Here is a 19069-nt window from a genome sequence, read left to right on the forward strand (position 1 = left end):
TTACAAATCCGTCTCAAACCAGCCAGTTCAAACGAACCGTCTAAACGAATCGATTCTCCAAAACAAATCGAGCCCTCCGTTCTCTCAGGCACTCGACGGAACCACTACATCCGGGTAACTGCTGGGGTCCTGACAGCGCGGAAAAAAAAGCGTTAGCTAAATAATCCGAGCAGCATGTCTGGAAGAGAAGGTAACGTTAAATTAAATAAATTCGCTAGTCATGACGGTTTCGTCGTGTAGAACGTGATTATAAATAAATAACGCTATTTTTTGACCACATTGACGGTCTCTACGGGTTAAAAACGCGGTGTTATTATTCATATCTAACGTAAGGCTAACTGCATTAAGTTAGGTGTAATATAATTTATGTTATAGTTGAATGAATAGATGTTGGTGTTATTTTTTATTATATGATTTTTATTATATGTGATTTTTTTTCAAATATGTAGTTTAATCTATTGTAATTATAACAGGGTTTCTGCAGGCTATTAAAAAGTCTTAAAATGTCTTAAATCTCAAAATCAAAACTTTAGACCTTAAAAAGTCTTAAATTTACTGAAATATTGTGTTGTAGGTCTTTTTAATTTTTTATTTTTTTAAACGGGTCTTAATTTTCCTTTGTTCATGTATTGCTCCCCAATCTGCCAAAACCCATACAATCACCAACAGTCTATCACAATAAAACGTTAAAATTTTATTTTTTTATTATAAAAGGTATTTTTAAACTCTATCATAGTGGTTTGTTTATTTTCCTTACAATAACATTTGTTTAAAAGTTTATTTACCATTTACTGCTGAGAACACCGACATGGACAGACTGATTTCCATATGTTTAATTTATTATAGTTTTTAAAACTTTTCTTTTTTTTTACTTAACGTTTTTGTTGGGAAAAAGTGTATGTGTATATGTCTTTTCCATCTGGGCCATTTGAAAATTTCCTTAGTCTTTAACACTTTGAGTCCAAAATATCATTCATAATTGTCTTAAAATTTCTTAAGTCTTAAATTGAATTCTGTGAAACCTGTTGAAACCTTGCATAATGATAACAAACCTTTACATATTTAAAATTTTATTTTAGGAGGTAAAAAGAAGCCCCTCAAGGCTCCCAAGAAGCAGTCGAAGGAGATGGACGAGGTAAGTTCAGTTCTGTGAGAAGTGTTTTCATATAAACACAGAGCTCATGGGTTTGTGGACATATAAACTGTATTAATGGCTACAGAGTATTACCGATCTAAGTTTAGATATCTAGAAATAAATTAGTTTGTGCTCTATTTTGATCTGTTTAACTGCAAGCACAAATTTCTGGTTTTATCTTTAAACAACAGGACGAAATGGCTTTCAAACAGAAACAAAAAGAGGACCAGAAAGCAATGGAGCAATTGAAAGCCAAGGCTGCTGGGAAAGGACCTTTAAGTAAGAGACGCAAAAACCAGTGTGTCATTTTTGTTGTTGTTGTTCATATTAATCAATAGAGTTGGATCCTGTATTTAAAAACTGGTTTCTGATCATTGAATTTGGTAAAAATAAATTAAAAAAGGCGTAGTTCACCCAAAGCTTAAAATTGTGTGAGTTTCAAAAGAAGATATTTTGGAAAATTTTGGAAACTAGTACCATTGACTTGTAATATTTGTTTTTTCCTTATATGGAAATCGATGGTAAACGGTTTCTAAGGCGCCGTTTACAATTGTGCGTTTTAGTTTTAAAACGGCGTTTTAGATTAAAAAAACGATCCGCGTCCACACTAGCGTTTCACCTAGCGTTTCTGAACATATCTCCGTCCACACTACGCCACCAAAAACGTATATCACATGACCATTCGTGCACTTTGGACATGCACGTTCTAGTATAAACAGGAAGCATGCGTCTCGCTCGGCATTTGGTTATTGTTAGTCAACAAACGCCGGTTTAACAATGAACGCGATGGCAAAGACAGCAAGAGAGTTTTTTTTGTGGACAGACGACAAGGTCGAGTTGCTACTAAACGTAACAAATGAATAACTATACAATGGCGCCTAAAACAGACAATAGTGCAAGCAACGCTCCCATTTCTGTGTCCATGTTGTTGTTTACAAGGCTGGTCTGCTGTCTTCTGGTAGCGTTAAAGCCATGTGTTATAGTCATGTGATAGGGGCTTGACAAATAAGGGAAGGATACGCAATGACACAAAAGTCCCAATCAGGTAGCGAATCTCAGCAGCCCCGCCTCCATTTTCAGATGTCTCCGTTTTCCCTCATCCACAAAGAGACGGAGCAGCAGCGTTTTAGAAAGAAAACAGCCTCTCCAGCGTTTCCAAAACGCTCAGTTTTCGGCGCTTGAAAACTCGGGTGTAGGGTGGATGGATGGCGTAACTGTAGCAAGACTTCGCCGTTTTCAAACTAAAACGCATTAGTGTAAACTGGGCCTTACATTCTTTCGAATTTCTTGTTTTGTGTTAAACAGAATCAAGAAACTCAAAAGGTTTGCAACTAGGCATGAGACGATAATCGCTTTCAAAGTTTATCGCGGTTTGGAAAAGTCAAGGTTTTAAAACCGCCAAATTTGTCTGTAATACCGTTCCTAAGGTATGCGTAAGATTTTTTTATGAGCAACAGTATCTCCAGCAGAAAAGATATTCAAAAATGCCATTTTAAGTTGTAAAGGAATCAGTGTTTTTGAAACAAATGAAGACAGCAGAAGTCAAACATTCATTTTAATTATTTAGCCTGACACGTTTACAGCTCCAAAATATTATAAATGTTTCTTAAAATAAAACATATTGTGTTTAAAGAGGGAAAAAATGTAGTTTTTTCCCCAGACGTTTAAAAAGAATATATTGTAGAGCAGTAATCACAATATTGTGAAAGCGTGATATTTTTATCCAAGGTTATCATACGGTCAGAATCTTATACAGGCCTATGCCTATTGGCATCCACTTGAAAGTGTGTAAATATAGATTTTTGGGTGAACTACCTCTTGTACGACAAACAGTTGATCAGTTTTTTATTAATTATATATCATTTTGTTGAACCCGTCTGACTAATCAAAATTCAGGGAGGAGAAACTACATTTTCCATGATGCTATACTGAAAAATGTTATCAATTTGAGATTTAGATCTTTAGCTTGTGTAAATATAGGTTTGTATTTTTAGAAATATGAATATTATTTATTATATTTAACGCTACATTTCTATTATAATTATATTTGTCATTTTAGTTTGCTTGTTATTCAGGATTGTAGTTCTTTCCCTTACTAAACACATAAATTGCTTATTTTTTAATATAATTATTTGCCACAAAATTCGTAATGCTATGATTCTCCTGTGGAAAAATTCTTGATCAACATTTTTTTTTTGATAAATCCGCATACTCTTTCTAGTTATCTCAACTTACAAAACTGGATTTAGTCAAGCTGACTAAAAATATTAAGCTAAACTTTGTAGAAATAAAAAAAAACGACACCTGATTAACTTATTACGAAGTTATAGTAAAAAAACCACGATTATCTTTCGAACTTTTTGTAATATACATATAGATTTTGTTCACATCCCGATGGGAAAACACTTCCAGGATCAGTGCTACTGACAATATTGGTGTTCACTAATGCTGTAGTCAACATTTTTTCCTAAACTTTATAAATCCAGTGTAAGAAAATGTCTCTAAACATTATTTGTTTCATTTTCCTTCCACAGCTGGAGGTGGAATCAAGAAATCTGGGAAGAAGTGAATGTGGTTTAGTGTATTTTTTGCTTGCTGTTCAAACCACCAACTCAAGATTTGGGTCCACGATGGCAACAACAAATGAATTTCTTTTTTTTTAAGTTACTTTATATTTCTCTTGTAAAGAAAAAGTAATAAAGTTTGTAATGACTGTACATTTCAATTTCAGAGGTTTTAATTAATGATTGTGAAACATCATGATAAAACAGCTGTAAAACATCCAAACAAGTGATCCATTATGTTGTCATTCATTCACACTTTTCATGTCCTCGATTGTGTCTTTATTTAACCTAAACAAACACAGACACACACAAAAACACCATGTTAGCATTGTATGTTTATGTTTTAGTCATTTTTCTGCTGTGTGTAAGTGTCATACTTTTCGTTTCTTGGATTTGTCCTTGAGCTCCACCTCTACTGGATAGTGGTCACTCACTTTCAGCGCCTGTGAAGACATTTAATCTTATAAACCACATTCTGTAAGCTAAATGTACAGTGATAACTCATGGAAATTGTGATTAAATCAACTGTGACCATAAAACCAGTCATCAGGGAGCCTTTATGAAAAATCAAAAACCTTATTTACAAAATGTGTGTATGCTCAGTGTGTGTATGTGCTTCAATCAATGGCAATGTTCATAGTTATAAAAGCGTGGGAAAATACTTTCTGCCATGTCAAGATCTGAGCAGGGGTACATGCGTATTCTCGTGGAAATATGGCCGTTATTCCTACATCTAATAAAAGCAGAGTGTGCTAGTAATGGGGGAAACCAAGTGAAACAGCGCTATAGTGACCCCTGGTGGTCGAAACTAAATGCAACTAGAAGCCTGGCAAAACATCAACAGATTTGGTTTATAAAACGTATTGCTAGCTTTAAATTGAAAGTGTAACCTATTAAATCTTGTGTACTGTTTAGATAGACTACCCTTTCGTTATGTCTGGAGTTGTTTTTGCCCCATTGACTTCCATTATAATGACATTTTATGACATGTTTAGCAGAGCCTACCATTAACCAAACAAACTATAAGCCTTGAAAACGTATAATGCTGACATAGTGTTTAAGGACATTATATGATAAGTTAAGTGATACGAAGTTTCTATTTCAGAGATCACCACTGTGGAATGAACCGCCAACTATTCTGGTATACAGTAGTCAACATTTTAAGCAGATCAAACACGTTTTTCAAAATTGCCTTGTAAGAAAAGAATAGATGTTCAATAGTTTTAGGACAATGACGAAAATTGATGACCCACTTTTAACATTCACTACTGTATATTTTAAGCAGAAGATGCCCTTCCAGACGCATCCCAGAGCTGGGAAACACCCATACAAACTCATTCACATGTACATCATACAGTACGGCCAATTTAGTTTATTCATTTCACCTGTAACGCATGTGTTTGGACTGTGGGGGAAACGGGAGCACCTGGAAGAAACCCACACCAACATGAGGAGAACATGCAAACTCCACAGAAATGCCAACTGACCCAGCCAGGGCTTGACCTAGCAACCTTCTTGCTTTAAGGCAACCGTGCTAAGCACTGAGCCACTGTGAAGCCATTTTTACATATATTTACTAATTATTAAAAATTCTAATAATTTTTTATCGTAAATAGATTATTTAGACTCATAAATTGTGTTTTTTTTTTTGGCTATTTTTACAATATAACCATGCGAAATAAGACTGCTTTTGTGGTCCTGTGTTACATATGAGTATGAAATCATTCTTGTTTACATCTTCCTCTGTCAAGCTGAAGGCAGTCTGGAAGTTGAACGGTTTCGCAGAGCCTGGAACAACAGCTAGCATCATATCGTCTCCATAAACAACAATCCTGTGTATGAAAATGTTACAATAGTGAGGGAAATGCCAGATTTCAAAGCTTTTATTTAGCAATGTGATTATTTACCGATCATAAGTGTTGTCGTTGTGTGTGCTGGCCGTGGTGTCTTCATCGTCACTGATCAGCCAATGGAATTCTGGGTCACTTCTGATGCGGATTTGTTTCATTTTTTTATCAGACACGTAACTCCCGTCTGCGTTGAAGTCTCCCAAAATCATGATGTTCTGTGTGGATATAAACATGAAACATCGGTCTGTTTGAGAAACTGTCGTATAATTTTGATGCTACACTGTAAAACCTAAAAAGTTAAGGTAACGCAAATCGTTTTAGGAAACCGATTGCAACAAAGTTCAAAAACTAATCCTAATGAGTACTGTAAACTTAATACGTTTGAGTAAACGAAGCAGTTTGAGCACAGTAAAACTCAATAAAAGGAGAGAACTCAAACCAACGGAGTACAGTAAAACCCAAGAGTTAAGGCAACTCAAACCGTTTGAGGAAACCGATTGCTACAAATTATTTGAGTTAAACTAATCTATACGAGTACTGTGAACTTACTCCATTTGAGTTGAAGTAATGAGGTATGTAATGAACTCATTACCTTCAACACAGAGTTCAAAACTCTTCTCAAATGAGTAGAATTAACTTTAGGTACATTTTGAGTTGACTACACTCATTTCATTTGATGAAGCTGACTGTTGGGTTTAACGGTGTATTTTTCATAAAATGTGTATTTTTCATTACAGTGTATTTTTTTTAATAAAATTTCATAAAATGTGTAGACGGTTATATTAATGATAATTTTGAGCTATAGCGTGAGAAATGAGTGAGGAAAATGTCAAATTTTAAATTAAAATTCTAAATTGGGCTGACGCCCCGTGTGAATGGGGCGTAATGCTGTGTTCACACAGACATGGCATGCTCAAATAAATTGGCGTAAATGGACGCTAGACGTAAATAGTCGCTAAAACATTTTAGTCGCTTCATTAGTGCATCAAATTCAATTCATTCGCGTGTCAAATTCGATTTATTCACACGTCAAATTCACTTTACAATAGATGCAGATTCGGGGCTTGGTCGGGGCTTCTGTTTGCTTGGTGACTCTAGCTTCATTGCTAAACAGCTAACATGGATTTCATTGAGAGAGTAGCTGTGTTTATGTTCTTTAAGAAGGCTGAAAAACAGTGAGGATTCGTTCGGCACCGTGTCTGAGCCATTAGATCCTTTCTGAGGAGCAGCAAGCTCAGTGAGTTCATCAACTCCTGAAACTGAGTCTGGATGATGGAGGCTTTTAGCCGAGCCGAGCCCAGTTTGATGAACTGTTGTCCGGTGACGGCAGGAGGATTTTCACTCAGGACACCAACAACAGGCACTACGTTATAATCACTCCCCTACAAGAGCAAGCTCCTGATAGGTTAATGTGGTGCGAATGTCCAGTAAAGTTTGGATTTTCCAACTCGAGCTAAATGTACATCAAAAGCGCAAAACGCTCAACTCACGCCGCGACATTCGAGCGGTCTCATTCATGCGAATCACATCGGAGGATGTCTATTTTGCGTCTTTGCATTGACTTAAAATACAAGATGCTTCATCTGCATCTGCTGTGAATGCACCATGAGAACTTGATGATAATGCACCTGCAGTAATTCGCATTTGGAATTTTATAGATTTTTTGAGTCCTTTGAAAAGGTTTGCTTCATGTTAGCATGGAAACCTGGCTAGTAATCCGCTTGTTAAGTGTGACGTCACGCGAAGCGGCTTCCGGGTCCTAGCGCTCTATTCAACTGAATGGGGAGACTCATGAAATGGTAATAATGAACGTTTACAAAGCGATTTAATGCTTTCGAAAATCACGATCGCAGTATATATGTCCAATGCCTAATATCCGATGGCCAGAAAGTGATACATTTTTTTATAAATTGTTAAATCTTTGGTTTTTGTTATGCAGCAAGCCCAGAGATTGTTGTGTACACTATGATTTATATAATTAACTTTAATGTGTGATAGGAATAAAACGCGATCATAAACGAATGATTTCTCCACTCAAATGAGTGGCGGCTTGGACCCAGAAACAGTATTACATACGTCACAAACACGTCACCACTTAACAAGCGGATACATGGTTTATACTAGTATATCATTGCTTAAAAAATACATTTAAAGGGCTAACCCAAAAATTTTAATTCCAAAGTTATTATTTACTAGCCCTACTGTTGTTGCAAACCTTAATGAGTTTCTTTTATTTATGCAAAAGCTGAACATAAAAGAAGTTATTTGGGAGAGTTTTGGAAATCAGTAGCTCTTAACTTTCATAATAGCACAATAAAATACTATGAAGGTCAATGGACACCGGTTTGTCAACACTCTTTAAAGTATCTTCTTTTGTGTTCAACATAAAGAAACTCTCAAAGGTTTAGAACTACTTGACGCGGAGTAAAGATTATATTTTAATTTTGAGGTGAACTATCTCTTTATGGTTTGGAGTAATATTAGAGTTAATTAATATTAATGTCAAACGTTTTACATCAGTTTTCCATTTCTTCCTAACATCCTGAAACACGTCATAGAGTTCGTCAATTTCCTTCACTGAATCTTCAGGCTTGGTGTGGACGGGCATCAGCACCAAATCTTCCAAAACTGCCAAAACACAAACAGTAATGTTAACAACAATAACCTATTTACACACACACACACACACACACACACACACACACACACACACACACACACACACACACACACACACACACACACACACACACACACACACACACACACACACACACACACACACACACACACACTCATTCACCTTCTGTCACAGCCCCACCCAGAGATTAATGCAAATAAGCCAGTGACGTTGGTTTATTTGTACTGACTGTCATTTGCATGAATAATAAATGTAGTTATTATGCTATAAATAAAAAGCACATTTGCATATTAAAGGTTCAGGACACCCTGGAGAACTTTTTTTTAACAGATTTGTGTGTGTTGAGCATCAGTTAAGACAATGTTAGCACCTGTCAGCTTTAATTGTGGGGAAAACTGGATAATTTTGAGCTTTTGTCAGCAAATTTCAGCTTCCGGCTTTAAAATGATTTTTGGGGCGGGATCAAAATCGACGACGTAGCGCAGTACTGCAAGAGCAATGATGACGCGTCGGTTTCTCATTATTATTCATAGCGGAGTTTTCTTATCCTATGAGAAGAGCCGGCTGCTTAATTATTCATGAGACCTGCCAGACCTGCCAGAGTCAAGCCTGAGCTGTGAGACACGTCACTGACCCACGGCACGGGCACACAGTATTTAGCCGTTCATAAAGGCTCGTATGTGTTTGTTTCCATGATCCACGCGGTTTGTTGCATGTTTTCCCCCACAATCTTGTCAGGGGTGATCATACAGCAAAGCTGTGTGTGTGTTGCAAACATTTTTGTCGGGAGAGCAGCACGAGAATTAGAGAATGGCGGATGCTGTCTTTTATCAGGAGTTCGTTCACATTCAGACACATCGCTGTGCTGCTGTGTTTGCCTAAATCCTCCAGGATACCAGCAGGACTAACAATTAAAATAGACAGGTCAGGAGACCTGCTGCACTGAGTCTGCTGGATACGGGGATTGAGGGAGAAGTCCTCATTTATAGGGTTTACATGAACACACTTATCTTTATAATGATATAAATTGTGGTTATGTGTATAGGAAATTACGAATAACAAATGTAGCAGGGCATTGAATCACTTTGCATTTTAACTTTATAAACTATAAACTCATGCGTCTCCTCACGGTTTGTCTCATTTTGTGAGCTAGCTACGTTCGCTCACGTTCTCCCCTGCTGGCCACGCCCACTCCTGCCCTGTGCTCGCGGAGCTCCACGCCCATTAATCATGCATCTTTTGAAAAAATTCTGAAGTAGACTTTAACCGAAATTGGGGGGTGTCATGGCCCTTCTTAGGCCGTACTCACACTATGTACAGTTGCCTTGAACCGGGCCGAAGCACGCTTTTCTCCCCTGACGGCCCACACTCACACTACAATCGGACCTGGGCACGCTTACGTCATCAATGATGCGATGGTATGCAATGACACGCAGTCAGATATTTCACCGAACAGATCTGCCACTTTTGGCGCTCATAAACAATCATAAAGCCCTCATGCTGCAGGAGTTAAAGGGTTTGCTGAAGGCGCGCAGCTGTCGTGCAGTGAGGGGTTTGCGTATTTAATAAGCTACGGCAGTTTGCGTTCATTAAACAGTAGGATTGATTAATAATCCATATGAAACAGTCCCGTAAAAGTCACGTCTCGCTTTCAGTTTCGGGCTTTGGCGCGTTTTGCACTCACACTACAAGCGTACCATGCCAAAGCCAAGTGAACCTCGCCGATTCAGCGCACTCACACTTCTCAAACAATCCGGAAAACGGGCCTGGGCACGGTTCGGATAGCATAGTGCGAGTACGCCCTTAATGAAGGCAAATGAAAATGGGTACACAAAATGCTCTGTACTGTGTGGCCTACACGTGAAGATAAAAAAATTTTCTGAGTGAATCACCCTCAGGTAATAAGCTGTACCTGCATTAGGACATTTGAAGCGCAGAATATACGGTTCTCTGGCGAAAGCATCTTCATCCCCAGGCTGATCATCTTTGTATTGGTATGATCCAACCAGTTCCACCACGTCCTCCCTTTATATTTTAAACACACAAAGTTAGCAAAAAAATAAATAAAATAAAAGCTAGAAGAAAACTTTTTATATATACATTAGCAGTTAATACATTTTTAATCACCCTCTGTTGAATCAATAGCATTTACAGTGCTTTAAGTTTATTGGTTGCGTTTTTTTTTAAACGCAGTAAAACGTCAACGATTAAAGTATTTATTGTTAATTTAAAATACGCACTATTTTTAACAGTAAATATGGATTGATATGCACCAAAGAGCTGACCAAGAGGCGACACTCAATAGAACGTTCAATAAAAACAGCAGCCCTGGATTCCGCCGTTTTGGAGTGAAAGCGGTCGGCTGTCCATTGGATCTTATTGCTGTCGCTAAGCAACTGCTTTGTTTTTTCTTTCTTTATTTATTTTAAAAGCACATTAAAGCTGAGATACTACGTGGAAGACGACGATACAACACTTACTATCACAATCATCAGCACTTTTAACAGTTTATTTTACAGACTTATAATATGCTGTTGTTCTATTGGAGTTTTCATTCCAAAATGGCCGCCGCGCCCTCTAGTGCCTGTTTCCCAAATCGCACTAGAGTGTCACCTCTTGGTCATTCTATAAAATTAGCAATTACTATTGTAAACATATTTTAATTTGATAGTTCCAACATTGATATATTAAAATGATATGACTGATGCTCTTTGGTCTGTCTTAAAATATTTATTGGTTTAATGTAGTAATAATGTGAAAAACAACATAACCTATTAATGAGCGATAATAAAGGCAGATTCATTAAATACTGTGTGTGACTTCAAGCAGACAAAACCAGACCCAGAAACACACACACACACACACACACACACACACACACACACACACACACACACCAAGATAGACACAGACAGACACACAGCCAGAGCCACCTGCCACACCCACAGACCTACCAGAGAGACAGACACACGCTTAAACAGCCGGACTGAACGATAACCATGTAAACGGATGTTTACGTTTATTTAACAAGCAATGTCATACATTCTCTTATCAGATACACGCATACGCTGTAACACTGATCAGATGTCTTTTATCTTTCTCAAGCACTCTTCAACCTTTTCAAATTTCCCAGCCAGAGCCTGCTGCCACACCCAGACCGGAGCTGGAGAGACGCACACACACAGACACAGACACACAGTTCTGACCATAACAGAGCAAAGGCAAGACAGCGGTGCATATACCATAGTTTATTAATTCTAACATAATATATTATAATATATTAACATATTAGTATAGAATTTAATTATAATAACATAATTTACATCAATAATTACAATATAATAGTGTATAATTATAATAACACAATTTATTACAATAATTAAAATATAATACTGTATAATAGTGTATAATTATAATATAGTTTTAATAACGGTTGATATATTTTATTTTATTTGATTAAAATCTAATTAATAATATTACAATATCTAATTTTAATGTAATAATACCGGAATTATTAATTTAATTAAACTGATAAGAATCTGATTAACGGAATTATTAATTTAATTAAACTGATAAGAATCAAATTACCGGAATTATTAATTTAATTAAACTGATAAGAATCTGATTAACAGAATTATTAATTTAATTAAACTGATAAGAATCTGACTAACAGAATTATTAATTTAATTAAACTGATAAGAATCTGATTAACGGAATTATTAATTTAATTAAACTGATAAGAATCTGATTACCAGAATTATTAATTTAATTAAACTGATAAGAATCTGATTAACGGAATTATTAATTTAATTAAACTGATAAGAATCTGATTAACGGAATTATTAATTTAATTAAACTGATAAGAATCTGATTAACAGAATTATTAATTTAATTAAACTGATAAGAATCTGATTAACGGAATTATTAATTTAATTAAACTGATAAGAATCTGATTACCAGAATTATTAATTTAATTAAACTGATAAGAATCTGATTAACGGAATTATTAATTTAATTAAACTGATAAGAATCTGATTAACGGAATTATTAATTTAATTAAACTGATAAGAATCTGATTAACAGAATTATTAATTTAATTAAACTGATAAGAATCTGATTAACGGAATTATTAATTTAATTAAACTGATAAGGATCTGATTACCGGAATTATTAATTTAATTAAACTGATAAGAATCTGATTAACGGAATTATTAATTTAATTAAACTGATAAGAATCTGATTTACGGAATTATTAATTTAATTAAACTGATAAGAATCTGATTAACGGAATTATTAATTTAATTAAACTGATAAGAATCTAATTACCAAAAATATTAATTTAACTAAACTGATAAGAATCTAATTACCAGAATTATTAATTTAACTAAACTGATAAGAATCTGATTAACGGAATTATTAATTTAATACGGTGCACTTTGAGAACCACTGCTGTAGACTATCAACAAAAAATATAGCTTACAGAGCTAATAATTTGGACCTTAAAATGTTTTTAAAAAAATTAAAAACTGCTTTTATTCTAGCCAAAATAAAACAAATAAGACTTTCTCCAGGAGAAAAAATATTATCTGACATACTGAGAAAATGTCCTTGCTCTGTTAAACATCATTTAGGAAATATTTAAAAAAGAAAAAAAAATATGTGTGTGTATGTGTTTATATATATATATATAAACCCACACATATATACACAGACACACACACACTATAAAAAAAATAAATGATGTTTTATTGTTGGTAAATATCAACCATATGGAAACCAGATGGTATGTGAGTGGAACGTGTTGTCTAATAAAATCGCCTGCTATAATTATCATGAACTGTGGCATTAATTATGGATTAAAACAGTTACCTGTACAGGAACATGAACTGCTCTTTATAGTTTCCTCTTCCCAGGCGTGTGCTGAGCTCCATGGTGTAATGAGCTTTCTTGTCAAACCTGTTTAAAGAACTGTTACTAGCATCACATAATATTGGGGTTTTGAGGTAAAACACGCCTGTTTTTGACTCACTTATTCAGCTCCTTGAGGAAATTATCCATCGCGCGTCCTTTTGAATCCACCACCTCAAGAATAACGATGATGTCATAGCGTGACACAATCTAGAGAGAAAAACATCATTGAAACACCAACGCTGCTCCTCCCTTGAAGGATTATCAGACATTAACCGTAATTATGTGTTAAATAGCCCTTCAACAGGAGGATTACTGTAAAATTCCATGTTTTACATGATGATGGATTTTCTGTAGGTGCGGACGAGCCTCACCTTGATCTTGGGAAATTATAGTTTACAGAAATCAAAAGTAAAAGCATAAAGAACTCTTTAGACTCTGGAGAAGTCTTAAGAAACAAATAATAGACGAAATAAAAAATATCAAAAAACAAAACTAGCCGCATTACATCAGTTTGCTTCATGTAAAATTTCTTTAAAAAGTGCAAAAACTATTAAAAATAAACCTAAAATTAATACATTAGAAAAAAAATAGAAATAATAATATTGCTAAAACATTGCAAAAATAAAATACACAACTTAAATATTAGACATAATTGTATTTGCATATATTACAATTAAAACTTTAATATAACTGTTTAAATTTGTTTACTGTTAAAATGGTTATAAATAAACTAAAATTATTACACTTAGAAATTAAAATATATATTTGGAATAAAAAAATAAATATTGCAAAAGAAACAAAATATGCAATTATTTCATGTGTTTTAGGCCTTAAATATAAGTTATTTTACATTATATTAAAATAAAAGATTTTTAAAAAAGTTTACTTGATTTTTTTGGTTTTAAAACAGTTAAAAATAGACAAAAATTAATACATTAGAACTTAACAAAAATTTATTTGTAAAAAAATTAAATTAACATAGCAAAAAATAAATGACTGCAATTATTTCATGTTATCAGGCCTTAAACATTAGATCTGCATATATTATGTTAAAATTAAGACCTTACTTCACCTTTTTTGGTTTGTTTACTGTTAAAATAATTATAAATAAACTAAAATGAATACATTAAAAATGTATAAAAATATTTGTAAAAAATCAAATAAATACTGCAAAAAAAAAACTAAAGCTGCTATTATTTAATTTTTTAGTTAAAGACTTTGCTTAAAATTCTTTAAATTTGTTCACTGTTAAAACAGTTAAAAATAAACAAAAATGAAAACATTAGAAATAAAAAAATATTTGCAAAAACATTAAAATTGAAAAATCAAAAAACAAAATATGCATTTATTTAATGTTTTCTGGCCTTAAATATTACTAACAAATAGTTATTGCATATGTGTTATCACAATGAAAACTTCACATGAACTGTTTTGGTTTGTTTACTGTTAAATCATTTAAAAATAAACTAAAATTAATACATTAGAAATTAATAATTTTTGGAAAAAAACTGCAAAATATGCAATTATTTCATGTTTTCAGGCCTTTAATATAACATCTGTTTTGCATATATTATATTAAAATTAAGACTTCACTTGAAGTTTTTTTGGTTTAATTACAGTAAAAACAGTTAAACACAAACAAAGATGAACACATTAGAAATTAATAAAAATATTTTTGTAAAAAAAATTCAAGATCACAAAAAATTTTATTTAATGTTTTGAGGCCTTAAATATTAGAAAAGTTTTATTAGCAAGTTTTATAATAAAATTAAGATTGTTTTGCTTGTTTATCGTTTAAAACTGTTTAAAAGTAAACTAAAATTAATACATTAAAAATGAATAGAAATGTATTTGTAAAAAAAAGATAAATATTGAAAGAAACTACATACACAATTATTTTTTCACGCTTTAAATAAGAATTTTATTTTAATTTATTTTAATTTTAATATTATTTTTATTTAATATTATATATTACAATTAAGAATTTACTTGAAGATTTTGGTTTGTTTACTATTAAAAATATACTAAAAATAATACATTAGAAACTAATAAAAATAGATTTGTAAATTGTTTTTCACTTTTTTCATATCACAAAAAACTTAAGCAGTTATTTCATGTTTGAAAGGTTTGTTTACTGGAATTATAAGGAATATTTTTTTGTAAAATGTTAATATTTGTTTTTATTCCTACAAACGCTGATGCTGAAATTTTCTTCCAGACTTCCAATAAAAATATGAAAATATTATTGTTTATTTTAGAAAATACAACTGATCAGAAAATCAAATGCTTTCATGTTTTTGGGATTGAAAAAAAATCAAGGCTATTCCACTAAATACATGAACCATTCTGAAGTAAAGAAAAATTGATATTGTATTGCCTAAAATAAAATATATTACATGGCAACATAATGACACTTTAAGCATACAAACACACAAAAAATGCTACAAATGATTTCCATTTTAAATGTCATCAATAGTTTGCAGAAAAAAATAAAGATTTCATTTTACACAAATCTATAAACCATAAATAGAGAAGTTATTAAATACTTCCCCGCAGTTGTATTAATTTGTTTCCCGGTACTGAAATTCTGAGAAATTATAATAATTCTGATGTCATCTTATATTTAAAATAAAATATTAATGAAAACCACTGAAAATAATCAAAGATAGTAAATCACACCATACCTTAATCAGGGTTTGCAGCACGGCTGGGTCAGAGAGTTTAGACTTCCCAAATTTCTGGACGTTGAAAGACGCAACCTTCATGATGCCTGTTAAATAAATAAACAAACAACAAACATATAATTAAAAAAACAAAAGCAAATCAGTCTTTAATTAAATCAAACACACTGTAAAATGACCATCAACACAAAGAAACATGACATGAATGAACATTTCTGAAGCACACAGTAGTAATCTGTAGTATTCAATGTTGCATCACTATATTCAAGCCATCATGAGTGGAAAAACCTGTTTCAGAAGCAGCCAAAGCTGTTTACTAAGAGTTGGAGATCCCAAAACAAGATAACCCATTCATCGAAGGGACAGACAACACCTTAAATTGAGTTTAATGCTACTTAAAGAAACACTCCACTTATTTTTTTTTCTTGTTGTTGTTGTTGAAAACAGTCAACACCCCTACAGTTCAACAGTTGGGTTTTACCAATTCTCAATCCTTTCAACTGATCTCCAGGTCAGACGGGAACACAGTTAGCTTAGCATAAATAACTGAATCGGATTAGACCATTAGCATCTCGCTCAGAAAATAACCAGGGTTGTGATCATTTTCCTTAAAGCTTGATTATTTGTGCACTAATCTAACAGAAAATAAACAACAGCTTTTTTTAAAAACTTTCGGTCAGTCTCAGTACTCAAACTACATTTAAAACTGTTTAAAAGTAAACTAAAATTAATACATTAGAAATGAATAGAAATGTATTTGTGAAAAAAGATAAATATTTAAAGAAACTACATACACAATTATTTTTTCACGCTTTAAATAAGAATTTTATTTTTTTATTTATTTTAATTTTAATATTATTTTAATTTAATATTATATAATACAATTAAGAATTTACTTGAAGATTTGTTTGTTTACTGTTAAAAATATACTAAAAATAATACATTAGAAACTAATAAAAATAGATTTGTAAATTGTTTTTCACTTTTTTCATATCACAAAAAACTTAAGCAGTTATTTCATGTTTGAAAGGTTTGTTTACTGGAATTATAAGGAATATTTTTGGTAAAATGTTAATATTTGTTTTTATTCCTACAAACGCTGATGCTGAAATTTTCTTCCAGACTTCCAATAAAAATATGAAAATATTATTGTTTATTTTAGAAAATACAACTGATCAGAAAATCAAATGCTTTCATGTTTTTGGGATTGAAAAATCAAGGCTATTCCACTAAATACATGAACCATTCTGAAGTAAAGAAAACAACAGCATTTTTTAAAACTTTCGGTCAGTCTCAGTACTCAAACTACATTAAAATGAACTAATTAAAATGAAAAGTAATCTCTTTAATTTACTTTTTTTCAGCAGACAAGTTATTTAACTGCAATAACTAGTTACTTTGCTTGCTAATTACAACCAACGTCTGATCAGATCATGCCTCAGGGTTTCTCTGAATGCAATAATCACTTCCAGAACTCCAGACTTTCGAAGATTAAAGTAGCTAAGCCAAGTTTTTTTTTTTGTTTTCTTTTAGCCCATAGGCTTCATAAATGTCATGGACTGAAGCGAAACATTCCACCTCATTCAGCGGCACACAAGTGGGGACAAGTTTAAGAGTTTCTTTTGCCGGAATTCCATTTGGGTGTGAAGAAAACAAATGTTGTTTGGAACATTTAGAATCCGCATTCCAAACAAAATGGTAGGAAATTTAAATCTAGAAACAAAAGAATGTTGTTTGAATCTGAATAGTCGTCAAGCGAGTTTAGTTTTGATAGCGCTAATTTCTGCAATGGAGATGTAGAGGCAAATAATTAACAAGATTAACTATTTTAATTGTATCACAGTGACCTAATCAGTCAGTGTAACTTAATTATATTAAACAGACTTGAAACTGCAGGATTTTACTTAAAAAATTTTAAGAAACATGACAAACTTTCAGTTTGATAAGCTGTAATTAACATAAAAACATGTTATCATCATAGTTTTGTTTACAGTAAACATGTTTTTTTTTTATTCTTACCTTTTTAAGTTGCACCAGATTAACCTAATCAGTGATTTGATCTTAAATGACATGAAACTGACTTAAAATAGGTTTGAAACATGATTAACTGAACTAAGCACTGAACTAAACTGAACTTCTGGACTGAAGCAGTTTCAGTTCACTAGAACGTCTACGCTGAAAAAAGATGTCTGCAAAACGATTGCAAACTATTTATTTGTGTTAAATTTAAACACACAAATTCAATTTACTAATATTCAACTTAATTTGTTTGTTTAAAACCTGCCCAAATAAATAGTTCACAACCACTTAACTAAAAAATTTTTTTAGTAAATCCAAGGAATTATCTTTAAATAATTATTTTAAGTGTATGTTAAGCTGCTTTGACACAATCGACATTATAAAAGCGCTATAGAAATGAAGATGAGTTATAATGAATTAAATTAACTTTTAGTTTAATAAGTTATAATTAACATACAAACATACGTTGTCATGACTTAATGATCATAAATGTTTATTTTTAACAATACACTGCTGTAAAATGTGAAAACCTAAACAAATACTTAAACTCGTCACAAATAAATGAATTAAGTTGGACAAACTTAATTTAAGAGCGTTTTCAGTAATAAATATTGTTTTCAGCTCTTTTAGGTGTAATTTGAGTTTGAGTAATTTATTTAAGAAAAGAAGAATGGAACAGTACAAACCATTCAATATAATAATAATACTTTTGTTACAGTACAAATAATTTCCTTTCCATGTTAATATAATAATAAAACTTTAATGTTTTGTGGCAAGTACTTGTATTGTTCACTATTAACAGCAAACAATACTTACACTTGTTTTAAATAAATTACTTAAACTTGTTACACTAAAATAACTAACTTAATTTATTACTGAAAACTGTCATAAATTAAGTTTGTCAAACTTAATTCACTAAATTGCAACAAGTTTAGTGTATAATAATGTATAAGTTTAAGTGTTCACTTTTTACAGTGTATATAAATACAAATATGAAAACGTATCATTTTTAAGTTGACTCAAATTAAATTTCCACATCAATCAAACTTAAAACATCAAGTTAAAGTTAAACTAACACAACAAAACTTTCAATTTCACAGTAACAGGTTTACAAACGCATGCAACTCACCCGAGAACTGATCCAAAGAGGCACTGAAGGAGAAAAAAAGACTGTTGTGACAAAAACACAGTTTCATTACCTCTTATATCCTACTCCTGTGCCCTGATTGGCTGATGCACAAGTCAGTGGTGGTTTAGCTCCGCCCCTA

The 19069-nt window shown here is 32.6% G+C and overlaps 3 protein-coding genes across 3 annotated transcripts in view; 1 reads left to right on the forward strand and 2 right to left on the reverse strand.

Moving 5' to 3' along the window:
- The window catches only part of s1pr4 (sphingosine-1-phosphate receptor 4), a 525180-nt gene that overhangs the window by 357560 nt on the left and 148551 nt on the right, over positions 1-19069 (reverse strand). The gene's annotated exons all lie outside the window — the stretch shown is intronic.
- tma7 (translation machinery associated 7 homolog) lies at positions 4-4622 on the forward strand. The gene is made up of 4 exons (NM_001159834.3): positions 4-190; positions 1080-1135; positions 1327-1414; positions 3670-4622. Exons 1-4 carry the CDS (start codon positions 175-177, stop codon positions 3702-3704), a joined length of 195 nt encoding a protein of 64 aa, NP_001153306.1. The 5' UTR covers positions 4-174; the 3' UTR covers positions 3705-4622.
- dnase1l4.1 (deoxyribonuclease 1 like 4, tandem duplicate 1) lies at positions 3848-18978 on the reverse strand. The gene is given in 10 exon segments (NM_001003774.2): positions 3848-3987; positions 4077-4142; positions 5435-5531; positions 5607-5764; positions 8065-8177; positions 10103-10215; positions 13060-13146; positions 13220-13308; positions 15786-15871; positions 18931-18978. Coding segments are annotated over 9 exon segments (813 nt in total). The 5' UTR covers positions 15867-15871; positions 18931-18978; the 3' UTR covers positions 3848-3978.

This window comes from Danio rerio, chromosome 22 (genome assembly GCF_049306965.1).
Source record: "Danio rerio strain Tuebingen ecotype United States chromosome 22, GRCz12tu, whole genome shotgun sequence".
In the NCBI taxonomy this organism is placed as follows: domain Eukaryota; kingdom Metazoa; phylum Chordata; class Actinopteri; order Cypriniformes; family Danionidae; genus Danio; species Danio rerio.

What these genes read in the sequence shown, in the direction of transcription:
- tma7 (NM_001159834.3), top strand. An exon ending in AGTCGAAGGAGATGGACGAG is followed by an intron (nt 1,136 to 1,326) that starts GTAAGTTCAGTT and finishes TTTAAACAACAG; the next exon opens with GACGAAATGGCTTTCAAACA. An exon ending in TGCTGGGAAAGGACCTTTAA is followed by an intron (nt 1,415 to 3,669) that starts GTAAGAGACGCA and finishes TTCCTTCCACAG; the next exon opens with CTGGAGGTGGAATCAAGAAA.